Below are 25,039 nucleotides of genomic sequence, written 5' to 3' on the forward strand. Positions count from 1 at the left end.
GCCTGATTGTCCCATACTCCCCTCTGCCCTCTAACCCAGCCAGCAGATTACCGGTAACCATTCCCCTTAAACCAGCTAGTGGTAGGCCAGGACAGGAGGGATCCCTCCCGTCTCCTGCCCCGGCCGACACTAACAATTACCATCCACCCTCGCGTACCTGTTTGTTCCCTGGTGGTCCAGCGTGTATCCCGCGCTGAAATCCTTAAGAAGATTGTAAAGGTAGCCAGCGGCTCACCCAGGCCGGCATGCAGCAGCGAGCTTTTCATGCTGCAGGCCAGCCCTGCACCGCTCCTTGATAGGCTGCAGCAAATTCTCAAGGGATTCGCGTTTCTTGTGGCAGCCTATCAAGGAGCGGTACAGGGCTGGCCGGCAGCATGAAAAGCTCGCTGCTGCGTGCCGGCCTGGGTGCGCCGCTGGCTACTTACCTTTACAATCTTCTGGAGGATTTCAGCTGGGGATACACGCTGGACCACTAGGGAACAAACAGGTACGTGAGGGAGGGAAGGAAGGAGGGTGGTAATTGTTAGTGTCAGCCGGGGCAGGAGACAGGAGGGATCCCTCCTGTCCCAGCCTAAGGCAGGCCTGCAGGAAGTCCAGGAGGGTTTCGGGTGGTCACTGGGGGATGACCTGAATATAAACCGGGACCCTTATTTTTGGGCCAATTTTTTGGCCCCAAAATCCCATTTTATATTTGAGTATATACAGTGCATAGCTCCCACAGGCTAAAGATATGTGGCTCAGACTTCCTTGGGTCTGCCTATCCGAATACAGTGCTTCCTCCTTCCATATTTTGCTTGATGCAAGGAAATAAATTCATTTTACAGCCTGTAGTATTCCTTCTCAAAGGCAAATAATAGACACTGAATATACAACAAAGTGGATTTAGCAGTCTAAATATGGTACATGTAAATATATAAATTTGTTACAAAAACAAAATCAATGCAATTTACTTCAGTTTACAGTAGAATAGAAAACCCAACCTGTTTTGTAGAGCCTATTGATTTCTTGAATCTCAGCATTACTACGAGATGCCAAAATTTCAATTATGCAAGCTTCATCTGTGCCAGCACCCTGCAGGGGGGAAGAAGGATGGAGCGTGTCAACACATGGGCATAGGAATTTGAACCATGAATAGAAAAAAAAAATCACCAGATAAAAAGAGTTGTGGAGTCTCAAAATGCAAGGCATTTCTTTTTGCATGAAGGAGGAAAGAAGGCACGTTTCAAAAGCAAAATCCAGAAATAGTACCTAGAAAAATTTAAAAAACGATGTTGCTTGGTACTGGCAAAGTGCATGCGTCTGACTTCAGATTAATGAGTTCACTCCAGAGAGGATACAAACAGTTTATCATGACTGACCTCTGGGTGTTGTATAACATGTGCTGTGACTATGCATACTACAGAAGTGACCAAGAGTATTTCCAAAATACAGATTCACTTACATCAATGCCCCGGAGTTAAAGGGGCCAGTTATATATCCATCTCCTGTGCCAACTTACTCAACTAACCCAAGGGTGGGCAACCTTGGTCTTCAAGGGTTGCTGCCCATTTGGGTTGTCAGAATTTCCTCAATGAATATACAGTACAAGAGATGTATTTGCATTCAATGGAGGCAGTGGCTGCAAATAGATCTCAAGCATATTGTCACAATCCTAGCCCTGAAACTCATCTTGTGCCAGGTTTTGTTAATAGTAAAACTAGCCCGATGGTACAGAAGGCTAACCAGGGAGATAGGGTTGTAGGCAGGAGAAGGGAAATTCCTACATTTCCCTTTAAATCTGAACTGAAGGATCTCCAGGGAAGAGAGGACGATGAGAGAAACAGCTTAGAACAGCCTGCTAGGAATTCACCTCCCCCTGTACACCTCCAGCTGAAGGAGATAATTAGAAAGCCCAGGAAAGCTAAGCAAATAGTGCAGGTTGCTCTTCCCCCGCTGAGAGCAGGGCGTGCTCACCTCAGCTCTTTAGAAGCTGCTCTGAGAAAGAGGAAAACAGTTCACCCTGGGACAGCCCAGGAAGAGGTCTCTCCTGGCTGCTCTCCTGAGTATCAGGACGTTGAGATGCAGGAGATGGATACTGACCCTTTTGCCAATCAGCAAACACTACAAGAGCCCATGGACTGCTCAACAACGGATGGACTGCCTGAAGACATTCTGATGGAAGAGAATTAAGTGGCAGGGCCAGGTAGTTGTGGGGAGTGTTATCCATGTTTCTATATTACTCAGAGACTGGGGCTATTGTAAGTTACATGGGACTTGTGCTGACCTGCTGAGTTGAAGCAGGAAAAAAAAAAAAACAACGTTTTTTTTTCTAAACTTAAAGGGTGCTGAAACCATGAAGTTTACTTTAATTTGTGCTGTTATGTGGTGAGTGAGGGAAGTAATGTTTGGGGAGAATCCACTTTACATACTGGTTGGGTTTGTGGGGCCATTTGTGGCATTCTGTACTTCAGAAAGTTTAATCAGTGGATTCACTTACTCCCCTTCCCCCCCCATCAGCAGTTGGAACTGATTGGGGCCAAGCCTGCCCAACTTTAAGGCTTGAAAATAGCACTGTAAGGAGTGCAAGCAGCAGTGCTGCAGAACTGTCTGAGCTTAGGACAGCAGCAGTTTGGACTTTGAGTTTCCAGCCTTTGAAGGCAATTGTATATTCAAGTGGTTTATCTCACTTACCTGTATGAAGGTGAGAGCTGAAACTTCACGTTTTGATCAGCTCTATTTTTGTTGTTTGTGGAATTATTTTGGCATTTGTTTTGGAGTCAGGACTGAATGCAAGTAGTCTCCCAACTGCCACCCACAATAAACTGATTATGATATAAACTGAGAACTGACTTTTTCCCATTTTGTTTCATATATTGAGAGTGACCATAATCCAGCAGGACTTCCCTACTTTGCGGGAAGCACGTCCAGGGAAGCGCTATCGTGAGCGGAGGACTGGCCTAGTGAAGTCCCAGGTGCCGGCTCCGTTACAATATACATTGGGGAAAACCTGACTGGGTGGCGACCCTTGAGGAGCGAAGTTGCCCACTCCTGATTTAACAGAATCTCAGCATTAAGATGTTGATACAGAATTGGTGCTAAGCAGCTTCACAAAACTGGGGCACCCAAACTGAAGCACCAATTTATAGAATTGCCCTGGAAGATTAAATCCCTGTACTAAAATATATTGATTAATTATGAAGCTGTTTTGTTATGTTTGTCACAAAACATGCTGTGTGCTGGGATTACATCCTTGCTTTTAAAACAAAAAACTCTAACCAACCGGCGGCGTTCATAGATAAACGTCATCTAGGGTTCTCCGATCTAATGATCAAAATCTACTCTCAATACCATCAATACGGGAACTGTTTTACATTACTACTCGCAAATCTATTTTTTTCAGTCACCGCCCCCTCTCTGTAGAATGCCCTCCGATTAGACATTTGATTAGAGAACTCGCATGAAAAATTTAAAGCCAAACTTAAAAAACTTTCCTCTTTAAAGATGCGTTTACTCTTTAATATCAGCTTTCATCTCTTAGTCCCTTAATCTTAGTGAAGCTTTGAAACATCTAATGCTTCCTCTGAAGCTATTCCCAACCGAATGTTTTTACTACTCCTCATTTACCATCCCTTTTTTACTAATTTTACTTCGATGTATTTTAAACAATCCTTCTCTCCCCTACACATCTAGCAAATGGCCATTTTCAAAGCAAACATTTGGATGTTTTTCAGGCTAGAAAATGGCCATTATCTACTGGATTTTTGGACAACTTTTCGCCAATGTCCAACATCGGGTTAAGACATCATATTGAAAATGCTCCTCTATGGGCTCCTTTTACAAAAGGTGTGTTAGGGCCTTAACGCGCAGAATAGCGTGCACTAAAATGCCGCGCACGCTAGCCGCTACCGCCTCCTTTTAAGCAGGTGGTAATTTTTCAGCTAGCGCGCGCTACATCGCATGCTAATCTTGTGCGCGCGCTAAAAACGCTAGCGCACCTTAGTAAAAGGAGCCCTATGTATCTTTATAAAATACCAAAAAGTCGGCCTCAACAGTACAGAGATTCACAGGTACATATGTACAGCTGTTCCAAAGTGCACCCATGTCTTTTAAAATAAAATTCTCACACACATTGCCACTCCACCTCTGCTCTATCCAAACCACTCCTCAATGAAATTTTTCAATGTTAATTTATAGCCACAAAATTTTATAGCAGCCTTTTTTTCCATGAAAGCTATACTTAACATGCAGAAAACTCTTGTATACATTCACCCCTGTTGTGCTGTATGATAAATCTGGATGCACTTCCACCCCATGACATGAAATGCCCCACATGTAAGAAATTGTGCCCTTTCCCAGAACAGACCTTTATCGCTTCCTTTATTTCAGACACATCATACACAATCGGCGACTTCATCATCGCAAGGATAGTCTTCTCAAAGTTTCCAGACAGCTCAGATTTTAGATCTTTAATCAAATCCTAAAAAAGAAAACAGAGGGAGGAAGATATTAGTGTTTCTGAACAAACTGAGCAGAGCAGAGCAGAGCAGGATTAACCCTATAGATTGCATAGAGCCCACATAAAACACCTACCAGCACAATTTTAAATCCCACTGTAACACGTGATTGCCACTGCATTGGTCTCTGTACAGCGTTGTGCATGTCTGGTAGCGCTGTACAAATAATTACCGTAATAGTAGAAGTAGATCTAATTAAGTCACATAAATGTAAAAGTTTAAAAATAACCCGACAGCCCTCTCTACCTCCTAATCTTAGCAAACACGTTATTCCCCCTCCATCTAAATCCAGAAAATACTGGCCCCACTTTTCTTCCCTAGATGTCAACAAGAACTCCCCCCTCTCACACTTTTCCTCAGCAGGCTCTAGCAAGCTCTCTCTTCAGTCTTTTGAAGTCTAGATACCTGTATGGCTGCTCACTATTTCCAATGTTTCCAAGTGCTGCGAGTATTTTTTTTTTTTTTTTTTTGGGGGGGGGGGAGTTCAGGACCCTGGAGGATTGGCAGAGCCCTGAGGAAACTGAGCTAAGAGGCAGTAATGGTTAATGATAAGAATAGACTTACTGGGTCAGACCAATGGTCCATCTAGCCTGGTATCCCATCTCCACGGATGGCTGATAACACTACCGCTTGTCCTACTAGGAGCAAATGCATCAGCCATGATTGATGATATCATCTCTTTCTGGTAAGGGGCCTTGGCAGTAACATAGTAACATAGCAACATAGTAGATGACGGCAGATAAAGACCCGAATGGTCCATCCAGTCTGCCCAACCTGATTCAATTTAAAATTTTTTTTTGTTTTTGTTTTTTCTTCTTAGCTATTTCTGGGCAAGAATCCAAAGCTTTACCCGGTACTGTGCTTGGGTTCCAACTGCCAGATTAGCTTTGGGTAGACTGTTCATTAATGCTCAGTGTCATTTTGGATGGGTCATTTTTAAAAAATGTTTTATTTTGATCTGCCAAAGATAAGTTTAAGATTAGCGAAATAGAAATTTGGAGCAAATAAGGATGACAGAGTACAGCTGAGTATTTGCTCTGACTGCTGTGGTAATCTCTGGCTAATGCTGAGCCGGAGTCTGTAAAAATGTATTGACTCCAACTCTAGCTTCACAATGAAAACTTACATTAAAATATATGGTACATTTTTCCATTTTAAACCTACATATTTTAAAGCTTAATAGTTTACTTTTTACATTTATCAACATTTTTTTTACTCAGGTTCTTTGCTCAAACATTAAAAAAAAAAAAAATTGTGTGTCTTTTAATTCTAATTTTGCATATAAAAATAACCTATCTAATATAATAAAACGGTAAGCCGCGCATGCGCACTTCCTATGCATGCGCCGCTTTTCCGTGAGCTGTAGCGACCCATAGGAAGTGCGCATGTGCGGCTTACGGTTCTGTTTTTCAGTCTGGCCCGCTCCCTGCCGTGTTGCATTTTTTAGTTGAAAGACTCAGCGGTGGCTCCTCTCACGATCCCCGCCTGCGTCGGACTTCCAACACAGGTGGGGATCATGAGAGGATCCACCGCCGCTTCTTTCAACTAAAAAAAAAAAATACAGCAAGGCGAGCAGGCCAGACCAGATCGAAGCTCAAGACCGCGGGAAGGGAAGGGAAAGGGGGGGCCGACAAAGAAGAGGACTCCAGCCGCGAGGAGCCGAACGGAGCAGCCAGATCGCAGCAGGCCAGAACGTGGGGGAAGGGCCAAACGGAGTAGGCAAGATCGCGGTAAGAGAAGGGAAGGGGTGGGGGAAATGCTGCAAGTGCTGCACAGGGACCTGGAAGGGAAGACAAATACCGCTGCTGCTGCATAGGGAAGTCGGGGGGGGGGGAGGGAAATGCTGTTGCAGGGAAGTGGGGTGGAAATACTACTGCACAGGGAAATGGAGGGAAAGAATGACAGACAGACAGCAGGAGGGAGGGAGAAAGACAGAAAGGAAGAAAGAAAGACACAGGGGCAGGGAGAGGGACAGAAAGACAGACAGAAAAAGGGAGTCATGAAGAGAGAGAGAGAGACATCGGGAGAGAGAGAGAGACAGAAAGAAAGAAAGACAGACAGACATATATTCTAGCACCCGTTAATGTAACGGGCTTAAAGACTAGTGTTTCTATAATTAATTTTATGCAATTCTTATGTTTTTGAGTGCTATTTTAAGATTTACCACAAATAGTAGGAATCGGGGTCAGGGACAGACAGTAAAAAAACAATAGAGGTTTGGTGTACTGACTCCAAAGCTCTGGTGCCAGGGCAGTCCAGAGTTATCCAGATACCACCAATATTCAGCAGTGGTACCTGGATAGCTGCCCAATTAACCTAGGATAGAAAATGGCCGTTTTAATTAACCATGTAGCTATCAGAGTACAAAAATATAAAAAAGCCTAAGAATGTATGGATTTGAGGAGGGGTCAGTCTCAAGTACAAATCAATCCCAAACACCTGCTCCTAGTCCTTTGTATTCTATCTTTGCACAGGCATACCTACCATTCAAAAGAAAGAAATTGTTTTAAGTTAGATTTAATATGGTTTACACAGGGTAACTAATCAGTTCATGGGAACTTCCTAAAAAAATTTTTGTATAAAGGAGTTCACCTGGGTATATCCTCAGCGCATTAGCGCAAAAAGCGCCCTACAAGGATTTACCCACAAACATCACCTTCTGTCACCCCATGAACCTTTGTGCTAGCGGTTTTAGCGTGCACGCTACACACCAACGCCTCCATAAAGCTGGCGTTAGTATTTCCTGCGTAGCGCGGGGTTAGCGCACGCTAAAAACGCTTGCGTAGCTTAGTAAAAGGAGCCCTAAGAAATTATGGAAAAGTAAAAAGAGAAAAAAACTGACCAATGAAGATGCATTTTGGATTCATGCTAACTAGCATTTATAATATGAAGGCTTAAAATATCTAAAAGGTCCAGAAAAAATATTATTGATATTGTTAAATTCTAGTGCTATATATGTATATATACAGTGGTACCTTGGATTAAGATCATAATCCGTTCCAGGAGCATGCTCATAATCCAAAATGCTCGTTTATCAAAGCGAGTTTCCCCATAGGAAATAATGGAAACTCGCTTTGATGCATTCCCCCCCCCCGAGAACCGGCTTTGCTCCCCTCGAAGGCCCCCCCCCCTGCGATCAGGCCCCCCCCTGCGATCCGGCACCCCCTCTGCCTCGAACCGGCACCCCCCCGCTATGATCCGACCCCCCCCCCCCCTGACACGATTGGGCACCCACCGCCACGATCCAACCCCCCCCCGCCACGATTGGGCACCCCCCCGACACGATCCGACATCCCCCCCCCGACACAATTGGGCAACCTTCCCGCTGCTTCTTACCCTCATCTGGGCACTCTTGAAGATTGGCCTACTCGTCTGCTGGGCCTTGAGCATGCTCAGATGCTCAAGGCCCAGCAGACAAATAGGCCGATCTTCAAGAGTGCCCAGATGAGGGTTTGAAGCGGCAGGGAGGTGCCCAATTGTGTCGGGGGGGGATGTCGGATCGTGTCGGGGGGGGGGGTGCCCAATCGTGGCCGGGGGGGTCAGATTGTGGCGGGGGTGCCCAATCGTGTCGGGGGGGGGGTTGGATCGTTGCAGGGGGGTGCCGGTTCAAGGCAGGGGGGTGCTGGATTGTGGGGAGGGGGTGCTCGTAAATCGAGCCATGCTCAGTTTCCGAGGCACCGATTTTGCAAATGTTTGCTCGTCTTGCAAAACACTCGCAAACCGGTGCACTCGTAAACCGAGGTACCACTGTATATGTATGTGTGTGTTATTGTACATATATGCATACATGCATGCATGTGTCTGTGTGCATCCAGTAGAGGAGACAAGAGGAGTAGCCATTTGAAATAACAATTCTTCAGCTGCTATGTTTCAATATGTTAATGTTTCCATACTGCAGCCATGGAACACTCTCTCCTGCAGAAATGCATCGGACTGGAACACCCAGGTTCAATCTGGCCTGTTTTGAACCAGATGTGTCTTTTCATCACACAGCAAATTTAGTCCCATTTTCTTATGTTTTTAGCGTGCTATTTTGATCCCATATATACTAACAAACATTTTTGACCCTTATATATACCCTCCCTTTTACGAAGTCACATTAGGCTTTTTTTTAAAATCACCAGCCATGGCGGTAAAAGCACCGACACTCATAGAATTCCTATGAGCGTCAGAGCTTTTACCGCCACGGTCGGCGATAAAAAAAGTCTAATACGGCTTCATTAAAGAGGGGGTAATTTATTTCCAGCAATCTGTTAAGCGTATCTTACCCATTCTTCTAATTTACATAAAAAGTTTAATTATGTCCTGGAGTAGAACATATACATGGGAGTATTAATACAACACTGAAAAAGCAAGTCAGATTTCCAATAAAAAAGTGAACGGTTCTGTGAATTCTGCTCAATATTTTTACCTTTCCATAAGCTGTTTTAAAGGAGAGGAGGATCTGCTGCCGTTGTTTACTTGAGCGACTTCCAAGACAATCAATAATTGCTTGCTCGTCCGTTCCTGCAAACCAAGATGAATCACCAATGAAGATGTCATGAAGTGTCAGATTTTAACAGATGTTATAATGCTGAGCTACCCTCTGTAGTTTGGAAAAAAAATGCTGAGAGTGATGAGGAGATACATTAACAAAACAGTCAGTCATGTATTAAAGTAACCATTTTTTACTTGCACCAATCAAGTTTTTGAGTGCTAGGTAAAAAACACAACCTGCAAATCGCATTTTATCACACAAAGCCGTTTCTGCTAGTTTGCTCCTAGTATATCAGTCTCAAAACATTTCACAAAGTTTTATGAACTTTATTAAACTCGATAGTTAATGAGCTGCTGTGATGGTAAATGATTCAAAGAGTGGGAGTGTGTGGTGCAGCTATAGCCTCGGCTCCCTGAGGTTGTGGGTTTGAATCCCGCACTGCTCCTTGTGACCCTGGGCAAGTCACTTAATCCCCATTGCCCCAGGTACATTATATAGAGTGGGAGCCAACCAGGACAGTTAGGGAAAATGCTTGAGTACCTGAATAATTTGTAATCCACATAGAATTGTAGCATATGCTGAATATAAAATTATTAATAAATAGAAAAAATTTTTTTACATATATTAAAACTCTACAGGAAAGAAATTTAGAAAAATGTCTCTTGCAACAACAAAAATACAACTACACCTCTTAGAAATTCTTTTACAACAATTTTTGAAGTTAAAATGATAAACAAGAAGGGCCTTACAGATCTAGATTTGCTAACACATTATCAGCTATATTATTCTATTGCCTCTCGCTTTTTGATCATCCAGTCACCACCCCCTCTATAATTTCCCTTTATATATTCTAGTATTTTCATCTTTCCCTCATTCTGTCCTGACCTGAGGAAGGCAGTTTTAGCTGCCAAAAGCTAGTCTAAAAATGTTATAAGTTAGCTCAATAAAAAGAGAGATCACCTTATATTCTTTATTTCTATTTCTAAACCTTTTTCTACACAATTTTTACAGTAAAACTTTGCACATTATATTACTACTCAGCTCATTATATATCTCAAAAATAGTGCATGAAAATGCAATAGTGTACACCAAACAATACAGTTTAGTACCTGACCCTCAAACAATGTAAAAAATCAAGGTAGCATGATAAAAATCAAACAACTTTGGAAAGAAATGAAAGCAGACCAGACCTATGAATCCAGTAGCTGACTTAAATAAACATCACAATTCCATTATGAAACAGAAAAATACAGTACATACAGGGGTGATCACCAACTGTTAAATTGTATGACAGAGCAATATAATCTGGCAAAAAACAGGACCATGTGTGTTATCAGCGGTTTTGTCACCGTAGTTTTTATATGGCATATCAAATCTCAAGATTTCATAATAAAGAACAAATGATAATTCAGAGAACACTTACCAAAACCTTTCATAGCCTTCCTCAATACCTCTGCGTCCCTCAAAGGGTCAAATCCTGGTGCATCAGTGATAGTGCCTCGGTTCACTGACTGAATAATCAAGACACAAATGAAAAAGACATGGGAGCTGGTCTGTCCAAAGATGCAAGATGCACATGAGAGACTATTCTGAAAACTCTAGATGATCCATGCAGGGGCGCATCTAAATACCATTACTGTATTTTTCGCTCCATTAGACGCACTTTTTCCCCCCATAATGGGTGGAAATTAGGGTGCGTCTTATGGAACGAATACCCAAAGCGCCCCCCCCAACCCTAGTGGAACCAGGCAGGCATCCTGGTGCGCTGCTATTCGAGAGAACGGAAGGAGGAGGAGGAGGCAGCCACATCAGCTGGCAGTTCTCAGAGGAAGTGGCGGGAACCAGGCAGCCAGTCTTGTCCGTTGCTCTCAGTGAGACGATGCATTCAGAAGTAAAAAAAAAAAAAAAGGTACGTGTGGGGGGCGGCGGGGAGGAGGAAGAGGGCCAGGGCCTGCCTGCCACCTGCCTGGGAGGGGGGGGGTGAGAAGGAAGAGGCTTGGGTATGCCAGCCTGCCGGCCTTCCCGAATTAAAAATAGGGAGGAAGGTCTGGGCTTTCCTGCTGCCTGCCTATGGGGGACGCCTGCCTGCCTGCCTACCTACCTACCCGCCCTGTCCCATCCCTACCTGCTTGCCAGCCACTAGGCCTGCCTGCCCTGTCCTGGCCTACCACTAGACCATCAGAGGGGGGACAGGGTACAGAACCTGGCAGGGAGGGGGGGACAGGGTGCAGAGCTTGGCAAGGAGTGTGGGGTTGGGTGCAGAGCCTGGCAGGGAGAATTTGGTTCAGAATATTTTTTTTCTTATTTTCCTCCTCTAAACCTAGGGTGCGTCTTATGGTCAGGTGCATCTAATGGAGCAAAAAATACAGTAATTTGATTCAGCTGTTCTACCTTTCTTGTTCCAGGTGAGTCTACTCAAACAATTCAAATATCTGGGCTATATATTTTATTTATTTATTTAATTTGTTTTCTATCCTGTTCTCCCCAAAGACTGCAGGATGGGTTACAGGTTAACATACATAATATACAGTTAACAGGTTACAATTTGCCATAGTTATACCGTGTTTCCCCGAAAATAAGACAGTGTCTTGTATTCATTTGGGGCCCAAAAAAGGCACTAGGTCTTATTTTTGGGTAGGGCTTATTTTTTTCATGTACATGATCATCTCTCTATTCCTCTCCTTCACCCCAATTCTTCCTCTTTGCTTTCCCCCACATGTGCAACATCTTTCCTCCCCTCTCACCCATCCCCTTGTGCCTTCCCTCTGCAGCATCTTTCTACCCCTCCATCCCTCCCATCCCCCTGTGCAGCTTCCATCCTTCCCTCCCTCCCATCCCTCATGCAGCAGAGCCCTTGCTCAGCTTCCATCCTTCCCTCCCTCCCATCCCATTGTGCAGCAGAACCCTTGCCCAGCTTCCATCCTTCCCTCCCTTCCATCCCCCTGTGCAGCAGAACCCTTGCCCAACTTACATCCTTCCCTCCCTTCCATCCCTCATGCTGCAGAACCATTGAACACCTGCTGCCACCCCCACTGTGCAGACGAACTGCCAATGACTCTCTATCCTTCCCTCCCAACTGATCCCCGCCAACCACAACCATAAATACCTTGCTACAGAGGAGCGTCGGGCCAGCAGCACTCACAGGTTGCTTCAGGGCCTTCTCGCTGGGGCCATCTGTGTACTGATGATGTACATGCTAGGGCTTATTTTTGGAATAGGACTTATTTTCGGGGAAACACAGTAGTACAAGATTTTTTGTTTGTTTGGTGTTGTTTGGTTTTTGGGGGGGGGGTTTTTGGGGGGGGTTCGGTACAAGTTTTTATCCTAACTTGACACATACTAAGCAATTTCCCATAGTTATAGTGTGACATACACATATATACATACACCATCCCCCAAATTCTATAAATGGCCAATGTATAGCCAATGTATGCACGCAACTTAATTGGTCTAATTGGCACTGATAATTGGCAATTTACACCTCATAATTTGACACGACACAAATTAAAAGTTACACACACAACTCGGAAAGTCTGAGTCTGTAAAAAGTTAGAGCCAGTTGTAGTGCATGAATCTGAAAAGGGGGCTTGGCCAGGGGTGGACTGTGGGCATTCATAAAAGTTAGATGCATTGTTATAGAATCCACCTGATGCATGCATAACTTAGGGGCATGCATTTAGGTCTGGTTTTAGCTGGCCTAAATACCTGAGCCTATCTTATGTGTCGCATAGAGGTGGTAAGTGTGATTCTATAAGAGGTATGTGCACCTTGTAGAATCTATGTGTAAAGCGCAATTCTAGTCAGTGCCAATTTCTTAGGCACAATATATAGAATATATATAAAATATAGCCCTATGAAAATAATCTATACTTTTACAGAATGCATTACAGGCAGTCCCCGGGTTAAGAATGAGTTATGTTTTTAAAGCTGTTCTTAAGTCGGATTTGTATGTAACTCAGAACTTGTAGATTTTAAGATTCGTGCTGCTTACCTTTGCTCCTACTGACAAATGGACCAACTGTCCCTACCAGTGTTCCCTCTAAGGTACAGCATGCACAACCACACACTGTTCTTAATGTGGCCATGCATCATTCCTGAATCTGCTGCGGGAGGAGTCTATGCCAGTGGAAATACTGCTCAGTGAAATCAAATGAAGCCGCAACCACGTTCTTAAGTATGAGTCGTACTTAAGTCGGGCGTCTGTAACTCAGAGACTGCCTGTACTAACGGCTGTAATTGTCTATTGCTTATGTTTGACTTATTCTTGCTGTATACCGCCTTGAGTGAACTCCTTCAAAAAGGTGTTATATATATCCTAATAAATAAATTACATTTTCAAATCACGTGAAAGACAATTCTATAAATTGGTGCTTAACATTGAGCACCAATAGCATTTATATATTGTAGAATTAAAAAAAAAAAAAAAACATTCGAGCCTGGAAGACATATGCAAAGGAATTGGCACATTAATCTGAATCTTCTGCTAGTTGGATGGAGCTGGTGACATGTTTCTGAGGCTTCAGATCTGCCTAAAAGCACATTTTCATAGACTGGAAAAAAAAAAAGATTCTCTGTCTCAGCTAAAGAGCCAAGATCAGATTGTCCTCAACACATGGCTCAGACCCAGCATGTAGACTGTTATGGAGAGGCACCTGGGAGAGATTATCATGAACCCCTGATGCAAGCAGCTTAGCAGAAACAAGGTCCGTGCCGGGTCCCTGTTCCACTATTGTCTCATTTGTACATGCATGGGACTTTATTAACATTTGTTAGCTTGATTACTTTGGCTTCTTGTGTAGATTTTTTTTTCTCCCCTTTGTGTGAAACTTTAGAATAAAAGTATTTACACCCATGCTTGGAATCAATACATGTAAGTGTTAGTCATTCTTCTATAATAGGTGTGTGTAAAGTGCTTAGCAGAAAACAACAATGGAGATAAGAACTTAAGAATTGCCGCTGCTGGGTCAGACCATTGGTCCATCGTGCCCAGCAGTCCGCTTGCGCAGCAGCCCTTATGTCAAAGACCAGTGCCCTATTTGAGTCTAGCCTTACCTGCGTTAGTTCTGGATCAGCAGGAACTTGTTTAACTTTGTCTTGAATCCCTGGAGGGTGTTTTCCCCTATAACAGTCTCTGAAGAGCATTCAAGATTTCTACCACTCTCTGGGTGAAGAACTTCTTCCTTATGTTTGTACAGAATCTATCCCCTTTTAACTTTAGAGAGTACCCTCTCGTTCTTTCCACCTTGGAGAGGGTGAACAATCTCTCTTTCTCTACGAGGTCAATTCCCTTCAATATCTTGAATGTTTCTATCATATCCCCTCTCAGCCTCCTCTTTTCAAGGGAGAAGAGGCCCAGTTTCTCTAGCCTCTCATTGTAGGCAACTCCTTCAGTCCCTTAACCATTTTTGTCGCTCTTCTTTGGACCCTTTTGAGTAGTACCATGTCCTTTTTCATGTACGGCGACCAGTGTTGGACGCAGTATTACAGGTGGGGGCACACCATGGCCCAGTACAGTGGCATGATAACCTTCTTAGATCTGTTTGTGATCTCCTTCTTGATCATTCCTAGCATTCTGTTCACCCTTTTCACCACTGCCGCACATTGCGCGGATGGCTTCATTGACTTGTCTACAAGTACTCCCAAGTCCATTTCCTAGGGGCTCTCTCCGAGTACAGCACCAGATATCCTGTATTCGTGCATTTGATTTTTGTTACCGACATGCATCACCTTGTACTTGTCCACGTTGAACCTCATTTGCCATTTCGCGGCCTATTCCTCGAGTGTGTTTATGTCTCATTGTAGATCTTCGCAATCTTTCTGAGTCCTCACTACTCTGAATAATTTTGTATTGTCTGCAAATTTAATCACCTCACTCGTCATACCAATTTCCAGGTCTTTTATAAAAATGTTGAAGAGCACGGGCCCGAGCACCGAAACCTGCAGCACTCCACTCGTGACGCTTCTCCACGTGGGTGGAACATGGGTGTGTCACCAAGCTATGTGGGCAACTTATAGTATACGATCAGTTGTGCACATTCCAAGACACACCTAGGTTTGCCAACTTATGATGCGACTTAGGTTGGTGTGGCAAAATGGCTTTGCATTTAGTATTCCATAAACTGTTGCAGAATAAGGGCCAGATTCTATAAATGGCATCCCGACTGTAGGTGGCAGTAGGCGTCCTGCCGCTGTCTAACCAGTCAATCAGGACACATGTTTTCTTAAAAAAAAAACCATAACCCCACCCCCGAGGTAGGCCGCCTACACTGTAGGCGTTTGTTGCAGTTGAGGGAGATGTATCGGGACACTTAAGCTCGTGCAAGGCTGTGCATGGTCGTGGTTTCACCCAGAAGTGGTCTTGGATGAGCTTAAGTGGCCCTAGGTGTCTCTCTAAGGCTGCGACAGAGCCTGAAATGTAGGCCGGTAAAATTCTGGCCTACATTTCAAACAGACATAGAAACATAGAAACATGATGGCAGATAAAGGCCAAATGGCCCATCTAGTTTGCCCATTTGCAGTAACCATTATCTCTTCCTCTCTCTAAGAGATCCCACTGTAGAATGCTTATATGCTCTGTCCAGCAGGCCCACCACACCATAGGATAGGCCTTAGGCATCTGGCCAATCAGAGCCTTAGGCCACTCTTAGTGCATTCCAGAATGCACTAGGAAGGGGAAAGCCCACCCTCCAGTCAGACTTTTTACAAAGAGATACATGTTGAGTGAGGTTTGGTGGGGTCTAGAAGCTTGTAGGGATTGTATGTGGGGAGGTCTGGAGGGGTGTGTCACCAATTGGGGGGGTCAGAAGTTCCAGGGGTGAGTTTATGGCAGGAGGAAGTGGGCATTCCTCCTGCTGGAGGACTTTGTAGGGACGGATCAATAAGCATCCCCTCCAGCCAGATGTTTTACAAACATAGGGTAGGTGGGGGTTTGTGGATGCTTTGGGGTGCAGGGTCTCAAAGCTTGTGGGAAGTGTGGGTGGGGGACTGGAGGAGGTGTGTCACCAGTCGGGGGAGGGTCAGAAGTTTCGGGAGGGGGGGTGTTCCAGCAGAAGGGAGTGAGCATCCTTCCTGCCAGAGGACTTCGTGGGGGGTGGGCCGTCCCTGTCTCAGCTGCTCAGCTGATCACAGCAGGGTGATTTCCTTGCCATGACCAGCTGATGGCAATTCAATTCTCTAACCAGTGCCTGTGACATGGGTGACAGTTAGAGAACTGGGGTGCTTAGGTGGGGTTAGGCATCTGTTCGTGAGAGCAGATGCGATTCTGTATAGAACGCCAGTGTGCAATTCTTAGAAACTTCTTAGGTGGCTGCTGAGACCAGCGTCCTATACAGAATCTGCCCCTCAGTGCCTATATTAAGGCGCCAATTTGTAGAATTGTCACCTTAGACATTAGAATAAATTCCTGACTGCATCACAAGCAAAACCTATAAAATGACTTAGTACTAATTATTATTTATCTAGATTTAGCTCACACACTTTTCAGCAGTTACAATCAGGTTACAGTATTTCCTGTCCCTGGAAGGGTTACATCTAGTTTTTTGTATCTGTCGATATGCAGGATTAAGTGACTTGCCCAAGATCTCAAAAAGCAGCAGTAGTAGGATTTCAGCTGGGCTTTTCTGGTTATCAGGCCTGTGCTCTAACCACCAAGACAATGGCCTGCACTAATTTTTTTAATCTGCGTCACTTCAAATCTAAACGAGAGGAAGGACAGCCACCAAATATCATCCCATATGGGGACGAGACAGTACTGACCAGTATGTGTCAGTGACATTCATCCCCTCCAGTCCACCTTCTGATATTTCACTGGGGATATCCTGAAGGAAATGGGCATTTCCAAATGTATTCTATGTTTCTATGTCTATGCTTATCTTTGCTCTTATATCTTTTCTTGTTACCCATAAGATGTGTTTTCCCTAAATGTTTCTTCACTTTCTTTAAAGATTGTAATTCATCCCCCTCGCCTTCTGTACCAGTTATTTATTTGTACGTATATACTATGTATTTGTATAAAACTGTTCTGTTTTGTCCCCTATTTTTAAAATGTTATACACATTGATGTATCTGATATTGCGTGTACAACAAACCTTAATAAACTTGAAACTTGTATTGAGAAATATCTGGTTTTTCAAGTATGCGGTTCTTCCTCCTTATTCAATTTTCCCTTTCCGTAGGAAGCTTGCATAGAGAAGCACAATGTAGGAGAAAAAAATCCTGAACGATGATGAGAACCACCCCTGAGGTCTCCAAGGGCTGCCAATGGCCCCTGGGTCTTGCATTGAAAAACAGTACTCCAGGGTATTCTTCTACTCCTGAGAATATCTTTTCACTGATGATTTTTTTTTTTTTTCTGTTTAAACTTCATTCTTCCACCCCAAGCCTGCTGTCCTTTATGACAGTAATATCATCTAAAAAGGGGGCTGCTTCTAAGTGGTATAAAATATTGCAGGCTAATTTATTTTCTCATCCCAAAGGAACGGAATCTACGTGGCAATTTGATATTAAGAAGGACACCTCTGAGCAATGTTGGGAGCAGGTTTGGAATTCCAACCATAAGTCATTAAGATCGGCTGCAATTAAACAATCCATATTTTTTGTGTTTCACAAAGCCATATGGACACCTTATAAATCTAAATTTATAAAAATGATAAATCAAATAAATGTTGGTCATGCTTAAAAGAGGTCGGCACTTTAATCCACTCACTGTATTACTGTGATAATATACGTGATTACTGGCTAAAAGTTAGGGACACTATCTGTAACTTGCTGAGAATTAAAGAACCACTAACATTAAATATCATTGTATTGGGCCATTTGGGGCTTCGGCAGCCAATATCTGATGATCACTCAAAATTATTAAGAATCTTGCTTAATTTGGCTATTAAAATTATCTTAAAATATTGGAAGGATGTATCTATGGTAGAATACATAACCTGGTGGAATATCGTTTGTATAACTGCTAATTTGAGCATGTTGCTGCAAAAAGATTAAATGCGTTAAATAAATTTAATAAAATATGGGAACCATTGGAATCTTATAGTCATGCGCCTGTTAAACCATGATGATCTGTTTGAATGGGGTGTACATCCATTCTGTCTTTTTGTTGTATTCATGATAGCATTAATGAGTAATTGTTATTTGCATTGTTTCTTTATTTCCTTTTATATATACATACGACTTGTGTTATATTGTACTGTATTATATATATAAATCCCAATAAAAATTATTGAACATAGACTTCATTATAAGAGATATAGCAGTTATAGTATCACATCTAATCTGATGTAAAATGATCTATGTTTAAGGGTGGAGGGAAAAAGTTTAGTGGAGTTTAGGGGTAGGTGGAACCAGCCTACTAGTTCTCTCTGGTTCTTTTTGGCCTCCAGTTTAATAGGAACTAGGGCTAGGATCCTGCATTCAAAACTATCTCTGGAGTTTTATTTTCTTATCTAATATAATAAAACGGTAAGCCGCGTGTGCGCATTTCCTAAGCGTGGGTCCGTTTTCCGTGAGCTGTAGCTAGGAAATGCGCATGCGTGGCTCACCCCCTGCCCTCTCCGTCGTCTCCCAGCTCAAGCGGCGTCACAGTTTTCAAAGAGCCGCGCGATTGTTTCAACGCGGAACCACCAGCCGTTAAAGCTCCTGGCGCTGACTCCCGACGGTGGAGGAGAGGCAAGGTAGAAGAAGATTTCCACCGCCGCCCCCCCCCCCCTTCCCTTACCGCGGCCCCGACTGACGATTTCAGCAGCGTGTCCAGCAGTCTTCACACGCTGCTTCGGGGCCTTCTACTATCCTGATTTGCTCCGGACGTGAAAGAGTAAATCAGGCCAGTAGAAGGACCCGAAGCAGCGTGTGCTGGACACGCTGCTTGAATCGCCATGTGTACTCGGACCCGCGGGAAGGGAAGGGGGGGCCGGCAAAGGACTTGGGCCCACGTTTGTAGTCGCGACTGTGGGAAGGGAAAGGGGGTAGAGGAAACAATAATGCTGCTGCACAGGGAACTGGTGTGGGGGGAGGGAAATGGAGGGGGAGGGAATGCTGCTTTGGACAGACAGATAAAGGGAGGAAGGGAGACAGAAAGACAAGAAGAAAGACACAGGTGCAGGGAGATATACAGAAAGACAAACAGACATAGGGGGCCAGGGACAGAGACAGACAGAAAGAAAGAAAGACAGCGGGAGTTGCGTCAGGAGGGGTGCGGGATGCCGCAGAGGGAACTTTTCCAATGGGTGCAACTGGGCGGCTGTTGGGAACCTCTGATCAGGGGCAGAGCAAGGTAACTTGGAACATCCCTCCCCTTTAGAACCACAGAACTCTGGAACAACCTTTCTTCCCCGCTCAGAAATTCTAGCTCCTTCCAATCCTTCCGCAAACACTTGAAAACTTGGCTCTTTTCAAAAATCTAATCACCTCCCGTGCTCTAGTATCCTGTCCCCCTCTATCTCCTCAGTCCCTCTCCTATTTCCTTTCCTTGTAGTTCCTTTCCTCTCAACCTCTGTAAACCGTGCCGAGCTCTGCGCACGCGGAGATGGTGCGGTATACAAACCTAAGGTTTAGTTTAGTTTAGTTTAGTAACTGTATCATAGGGATAAGAAGGAGGAGGGGGGGAGAAAAAGGAAGGGACGCCTACTGCTGGACAGGGGGAGAAGGAAAGAGGTGCTGATGGACAGGGGGTGGGTGAAGAAAAAGGAACGGAGGCCTAATGTTGGACAGGGGGAGAAGAAAGGTGCTGCTGGACAGGGGGGAGGTAAAACAAAGGGAGAAGGGCTGCTGCTGCATAAGGAGAGCTGTGAAGGGGTGGTGGTGGACACAGGGGAGGTAAAAGGAAGGGAGAATGGACAGGGGGAGCAGGCAAGGGGTGGTGATGGACAGCCAAGGAAAAAGAAAGACAGAAAGAAAGAAAGCGGCTAAGGAGAGAGAGAGAGAAAAAGAAATAAAGAGAGACACACACACATATATTCTAGCACCCGTTAATGTAACGGGCTATAAGACTAGTATTCTATAAAAGAATCATAATACTGGATCAAGCCAAAGGTCTATCAAACCCAATATCTTGTTTCTAACAGTGGCCAATCCAGATCACAAGTACCTGGCAGAACCACATGGAGTAGAACGATTTTCCCAGGGTCTACCTTAAGAGTTTATGGGCTTCACCTCCAGGAATTTGTCCAAATCTTTCTTAAACCCAGCTACATTAACTGTGTTTACCATATCCTCAGAGTTTAACTGGGCAATGAGTCAAACTAAAAATATAAACCTCTTCCAATTTATGTTGGCCCAGTCATTGCCAAGACAACCACTGGCTGGGGCCCATGCACTAGTGTTCATTCCAGAACCTTACAACCCTTGTATTACTGTACAGAAAGTTATCTCAGGAATTACAACCAGCTAAGGATACCATAAACTTTCTGTCAAATGTATCATATTCTTTTTTTCCCCCACACAGAGTATAAGCAGGACTCTAATCAAATTTTTAGTTCTTAACTTTCATCTTAAAACTTTGAATCCTTCGTGTTTTGGAGAAGCAATATACAAATATTGTTCTAAGTGAACAGACACCCAACTTCTCTCTCTATTCAACTAGGTCACAAATACATTTACTAAATTACTACAGAATAATGAACATACTCTTACCGTACCTTGCTAGGAGTGACTGCAGGCACACTGGGTGATGGGTAAGATGGCATTGAAGGATTAACAGCAGGGACTGAAGGATAGCTTGGCATACCTGGCTGCTGCCCCGGAGGTGGCATGCCAGGCTGCTGCCCTGGATACAAGCCAGGTTGTTGCCCTGGATATGGCATGCCAGGCTGCTGTCCTGGGAGTGGCATACCAGGCTGCTGCCCTGCAGGTGGCATTGGTTGCCCTCCTGGGTATCCTGGATTATAAGCAGCCATTCCTGATGGTGGATTTCCTCCTGGCGGTGGGTACATTCCGTACGAGGGTACTTGTGGCTGTTGCCCTGGTTGAGGTGCTCCAAAGCTCCCAGAAGGAATAGGAGGGAAGCCCCCTACTGATCCAGAAGGAAACATACTTTGTCCTGGATTCGGTCCCCCAAATGTGGCTGGAAAATTGGAAGGCTGCAATTAAGAGGATTTAAACAGGCATATCAAAACCATTCAAAATGATGCACAAACTAGGTTTAATAAACTATTCATAGTAAGAAAATTCAGTCCTGTTAAAATAGAGAAACCACATGAAGCTCCACAGCAGGTATGTTTCCACCCAACCAATGGAACCTTATTCTAATAAGGTAAACCAAACCAAACATTTTATGTGTTGAAATAAGGGGGCTCCGATATTAAACTGGTGACCAAAACATACATATCTCGCATTAATATACAAATTTTGTACATCTTAATATAATATAATTGTATGCACATACACATCTCTCTTATGAAGTGCACTAACAAATAATTAAGATCAGTTCATAACTCTTACCAGCACTCCCTGCATAAAATGAATACACATTATACACAAAATTACTATAGATTTAGGTCAACTTTGTATACAAGCTGCATTATAAAACTTTCACTCCCATCATGTATAGACTGCATGGTCATTATCTCCTCTCTCCCCCTCTAGGAGTCCAGTGACTAATCTTCTGTGGTCTCCCAACAGTCCTGTGGGCATCAGCCAACAGCATATTCTTCCCCTCTCTTTATATACTCTGCCAACAGTGGTTTCATTAGCTGTTTCTATGAAACATGGTGCCTTTCTATTCATGTTCAAACATACTCTCTGCCCAACAGGAAACATGTCACAAGCAGAGGATGAGATGGGTTGTGTGGACTTGAGTGTGGGCCGCATAGGAAGGCCCTGTGCCAGTGAAAAAAAAAGCATTGTTTCTTCAGGAAGAGGTAGGGACACGGGGACAAGTTTTCCCCCCTCCCTGCAGAGTTCTTTTCTCATCCTGTCCCCGGGAGTTCTTTTCCTGTCCCTGCCCCATTTCTGCAAGTTCTGTCCTCATCTGCACAAGCCTCAAACACTTTGAAATCATAAGTGTTTGAGGCTTGTGTGGTTAAGGCAAAGCTTACAGGAATGGGGCAAGGACAGGGACAGCGACAAAACTCACGGGGACGGGACAGGGAGGAGGAAAGCAACTATATAGGGAAGGAAGGAGGAAAAATATGCTGCTGTAGGACTGGGAGAGGCCATGGGAAATGAGGTACTGGATCCAACAGTGGGATAGGGAAGGGAAATGCTGGACCCAGACGATCACCCTCTGACTTCTGAATAAAATCGATCATAAATTTTGAAACCTATACGTGAATATATCCAGTAATTAAGCAAGATGCTACCTGTACATTGAAACAGAATGAAAGCCATTGCTTATAATTAAAGCACAGAGATCATAATTCTCTCCCAAATGCAAGATTTGTTTTTAATTTTGTTATTGTAATTTAAATAATTTATTTTATTTTCAAGAAGAGTATGAGTAAATAAGAGACTCCATCAACCAGCTTATTGGTACAAGATGTAACCATGCTCTGTATTTGGGTAACCCAAAACTAGAATAATCCAGATAACTCAATCATTTAACTCTTCTTGGAAACCTCAGCCCCACCACTCCTCCGCTGTGTTAACTTAGAACTGTGGGAAGCATTACGTGGTGCCTCATCATTGGCCTTCCATTTTACTATCTTTAGAGTTACATTCATGCATCGTCTATATCAAAAAATACTTTTGTTGCTCACATGAATAAATATCCACCATTAAATATATAAATATAAAGTGCTTGGTACTTAGCTTTGATATTTAGCTCAACTTAATATTCAGCCAACATCTGGGAGTCAGACCCGACATGTTTCGCCCAAAACGAGCTGTGTCAAGGGTCCCCCGAGGTGGACCTCATCAAAGATCTTTCTCATATACCAGCAACTGAGTTGGATGACGACAGCCACCTCGGGGGACCCTTGACACAGCTCGTTTTGGGCGAAACATGTCGGGTCTGACTCCCAGATGTTGGCTGAATATTAAGTTGAGCTAAATATCAAAGCTAAGTACCAAGCACTTTATATTTATATATTTAATGGTGGATATTTATTCATGTGAGCAACAAAAGTATTTTTTGATATAGACGATGCATGAATGTAACTCTAAAGATAGTAAAATGGAAGGCCAATGATGAGGCACCACGTAATGCTTCCCGCAGTTCTAAGTTAACACAGCGGAGGAGTGGTGGGGCTGAGGTTTCCAAGAAGAGTTAAATGATTGAGTTATCTGGATTATTCTAGTTTTGGGGATATATATGGACTATAGACCAGATAAAGAAATTGCATATTTACAAATACATTGCCAGTGATTTATACGCTGTATTTGGGTATGGCAGCTGCTCATGTACGAGCATCACAGGTTCTACAAAATTCTGCTGCTCGCATGCTGATGGAATAACCAAATTAAAGAAGCTTCATTAACTCCCAGTACAATTTCATATTCAGTATAAGATCTTGAAACTGATCCATCAGAGGATATACAACAAACAGCCTGCTCATTTTAATGATTTTTTTGCAAATATATAGGCCAGGGCATTCACTAAGATCAGAGAGTCATATGCTGTTAGAAGTGGGAAAGGGAGGCAAGACACCATCTTATACTGATACAGCAAAATCTGCTTTTTCAGTGGCCGGGCCAAGTTTGTCAAACAGCTTGCCTGGGATTTTACGTTTTTGTGAAAATAAGTTAAGGTTTAGGAAGTTGTTAAAAACCCACTGAAATGAGGAGTTTTCTGTTGTTATGTTTTTCAGTTTGCCTATTGGTTTAATTTTTGGGATTTAACTGTTTATTTTAAATGTTTGCATGTTTTGAAAATTTTGGATAAGAACATAAGAATTGCCACTGCTGGGTCAGACCAGTGGTCCATTGTGCCTTGCAATCTGCTCTCACTGTGGCCCCCAGGTGCCCTGAGACCAGCCCTACCTGCGTACGTTCTGGTTCAGCAGGAACTTGTCTAACTTTGTCTTAAAACCCTGGAGGGTGTTTTCCCCTATAACAGCCTCTGAAACAGTGTTCCAGTTTTCCACCACTCTCTGGGTGAAGAAGAACTTCCTTACATTTGTACGGAATCTATCCCCTTTTAACTTTAGAGAGTGCCCTCTTGTTCTCTCTACCTTGGAGAGGGTGAACAACCTGTCTTTATCTACTAAGAACATAAGAACATAAGAATTTGCCCCCGCTGAGTCAGACCAGAGGTCCATCTTGCTCAGCGGTCCGCTCCCGCGGCGGCCCATCAGGCCTAGTGCCTGAAACAGTGGTCCCTGATTAATTTTGTAACTTACCTCTAATCCCATCCCTATAATCTACCTCTACTCTTATCTGTACCCCTCAATCCCTTTGTCTTCCAAGTACCTATCCAAAGCTTCCTTGAACCCCTGTAGCGTGCTCCTGTTTATCACATCCTCCGGTAGCGCGTTCCATGTATCCACCACCCTCTGTGTGAAAAAGAACTTCCTGGCGTTTGTTCTAAACCTCTCCCCTTTCAATTTCTCTGAGTGCCCCCTTGTACTTATTGATCCCTTTAATTTGAAAAATCTGTCCCTGTCTATTTTTTCTATGCCCTTCATGATCTTGAAGGTTTCTATCATGTCTCCTCTAAGTCTCCGCTTTTCCAGGTAGAAAAGCCCTAGCTTTTTCAGTCTGTCATTATATGAGAGGTCCTCCATGCCTTTTATTAGCTTAGTTGCTCTTCTCTGGACCCTCTCAAGTACCTCCATGTCCTTCTTGCGGTACGGCGACCAGAACTGAACACAGTACTCCAGGTGCGGGCGCACCATAGCACGATACTAAGTCCATTCCCTTCATTATCTTGAATGTTTCCATCATGTCCCCTCTTTTCAAGGGAGAAGAGGCCCAGTTTCTCTAATCTCTCACTGTATGGCAACTCCTCCAGCCTAGGTTTTAGGTGGATAAATATTTTAAATAAAATAAATGAGTTTAACAAAACAAAAGGAAATAGAACCACAGTACACTGAATTATGCTATGCTAAAATGTCTTATAGTCTGCAATTTCTCCAATGGATTCATTGTGGATTACAACAAGAAAAAGACTTGCATTGAAAATGACAAAAAA

At 43.7% G+C, this 25,039-nt stretch overlaps 1 protein-coding gene across 2 annotated transcripts in view; it reads right to left on the minus strand.

Moving 5' to 3' along the window:
- Positions 1-25,039, minus strand: part of ANXA11 (annexin A11) — a 114,480-nt gene that overhangs the window by 22,436 nt on the left and 67,005 nt on the right. For both annotated transcript variants that reach the window (XM_033941686.1, XM_033941688.1), the window contains exons 4-8: positions 20,610-21,050; positions 10,394-10,481; positions 8,905-8,999; positions 4,343-4,456; positions 981-1,071 (exon numbers count right to left, since the gene is read on the minus strand). In XM_033941686.1, the coding sequence (XP_033797577.1) occupies positions 981-1,071; positions 4,343-4,456; positions 8,905-8,999; positions 10,394-10,481; positions 20,610-21,050 (829 nt within the window). The remainder of the gene's footprint in view (positions 1-980; positions 1,072-4,342; positions 4,457-8,904; positions 9,000-10,393; positions 10,482-20,609; positions 21,051-25,039) is intronic.

Source organism: Geotrypetes seraphini, chromosome 4 (assembly GCF_902459505.1).
Source record: "Geotrypetes seraphini chromosome 4, aGeoSer1.1, whole genome shotgun sequence".
Classification (NCBI taxonomy): Eukaryota; Metazoa; Chordata; class Amphibia; order Gymnophiona; family Dermophiidae; genus Geotrypetes; species Geotrypetes seraphini.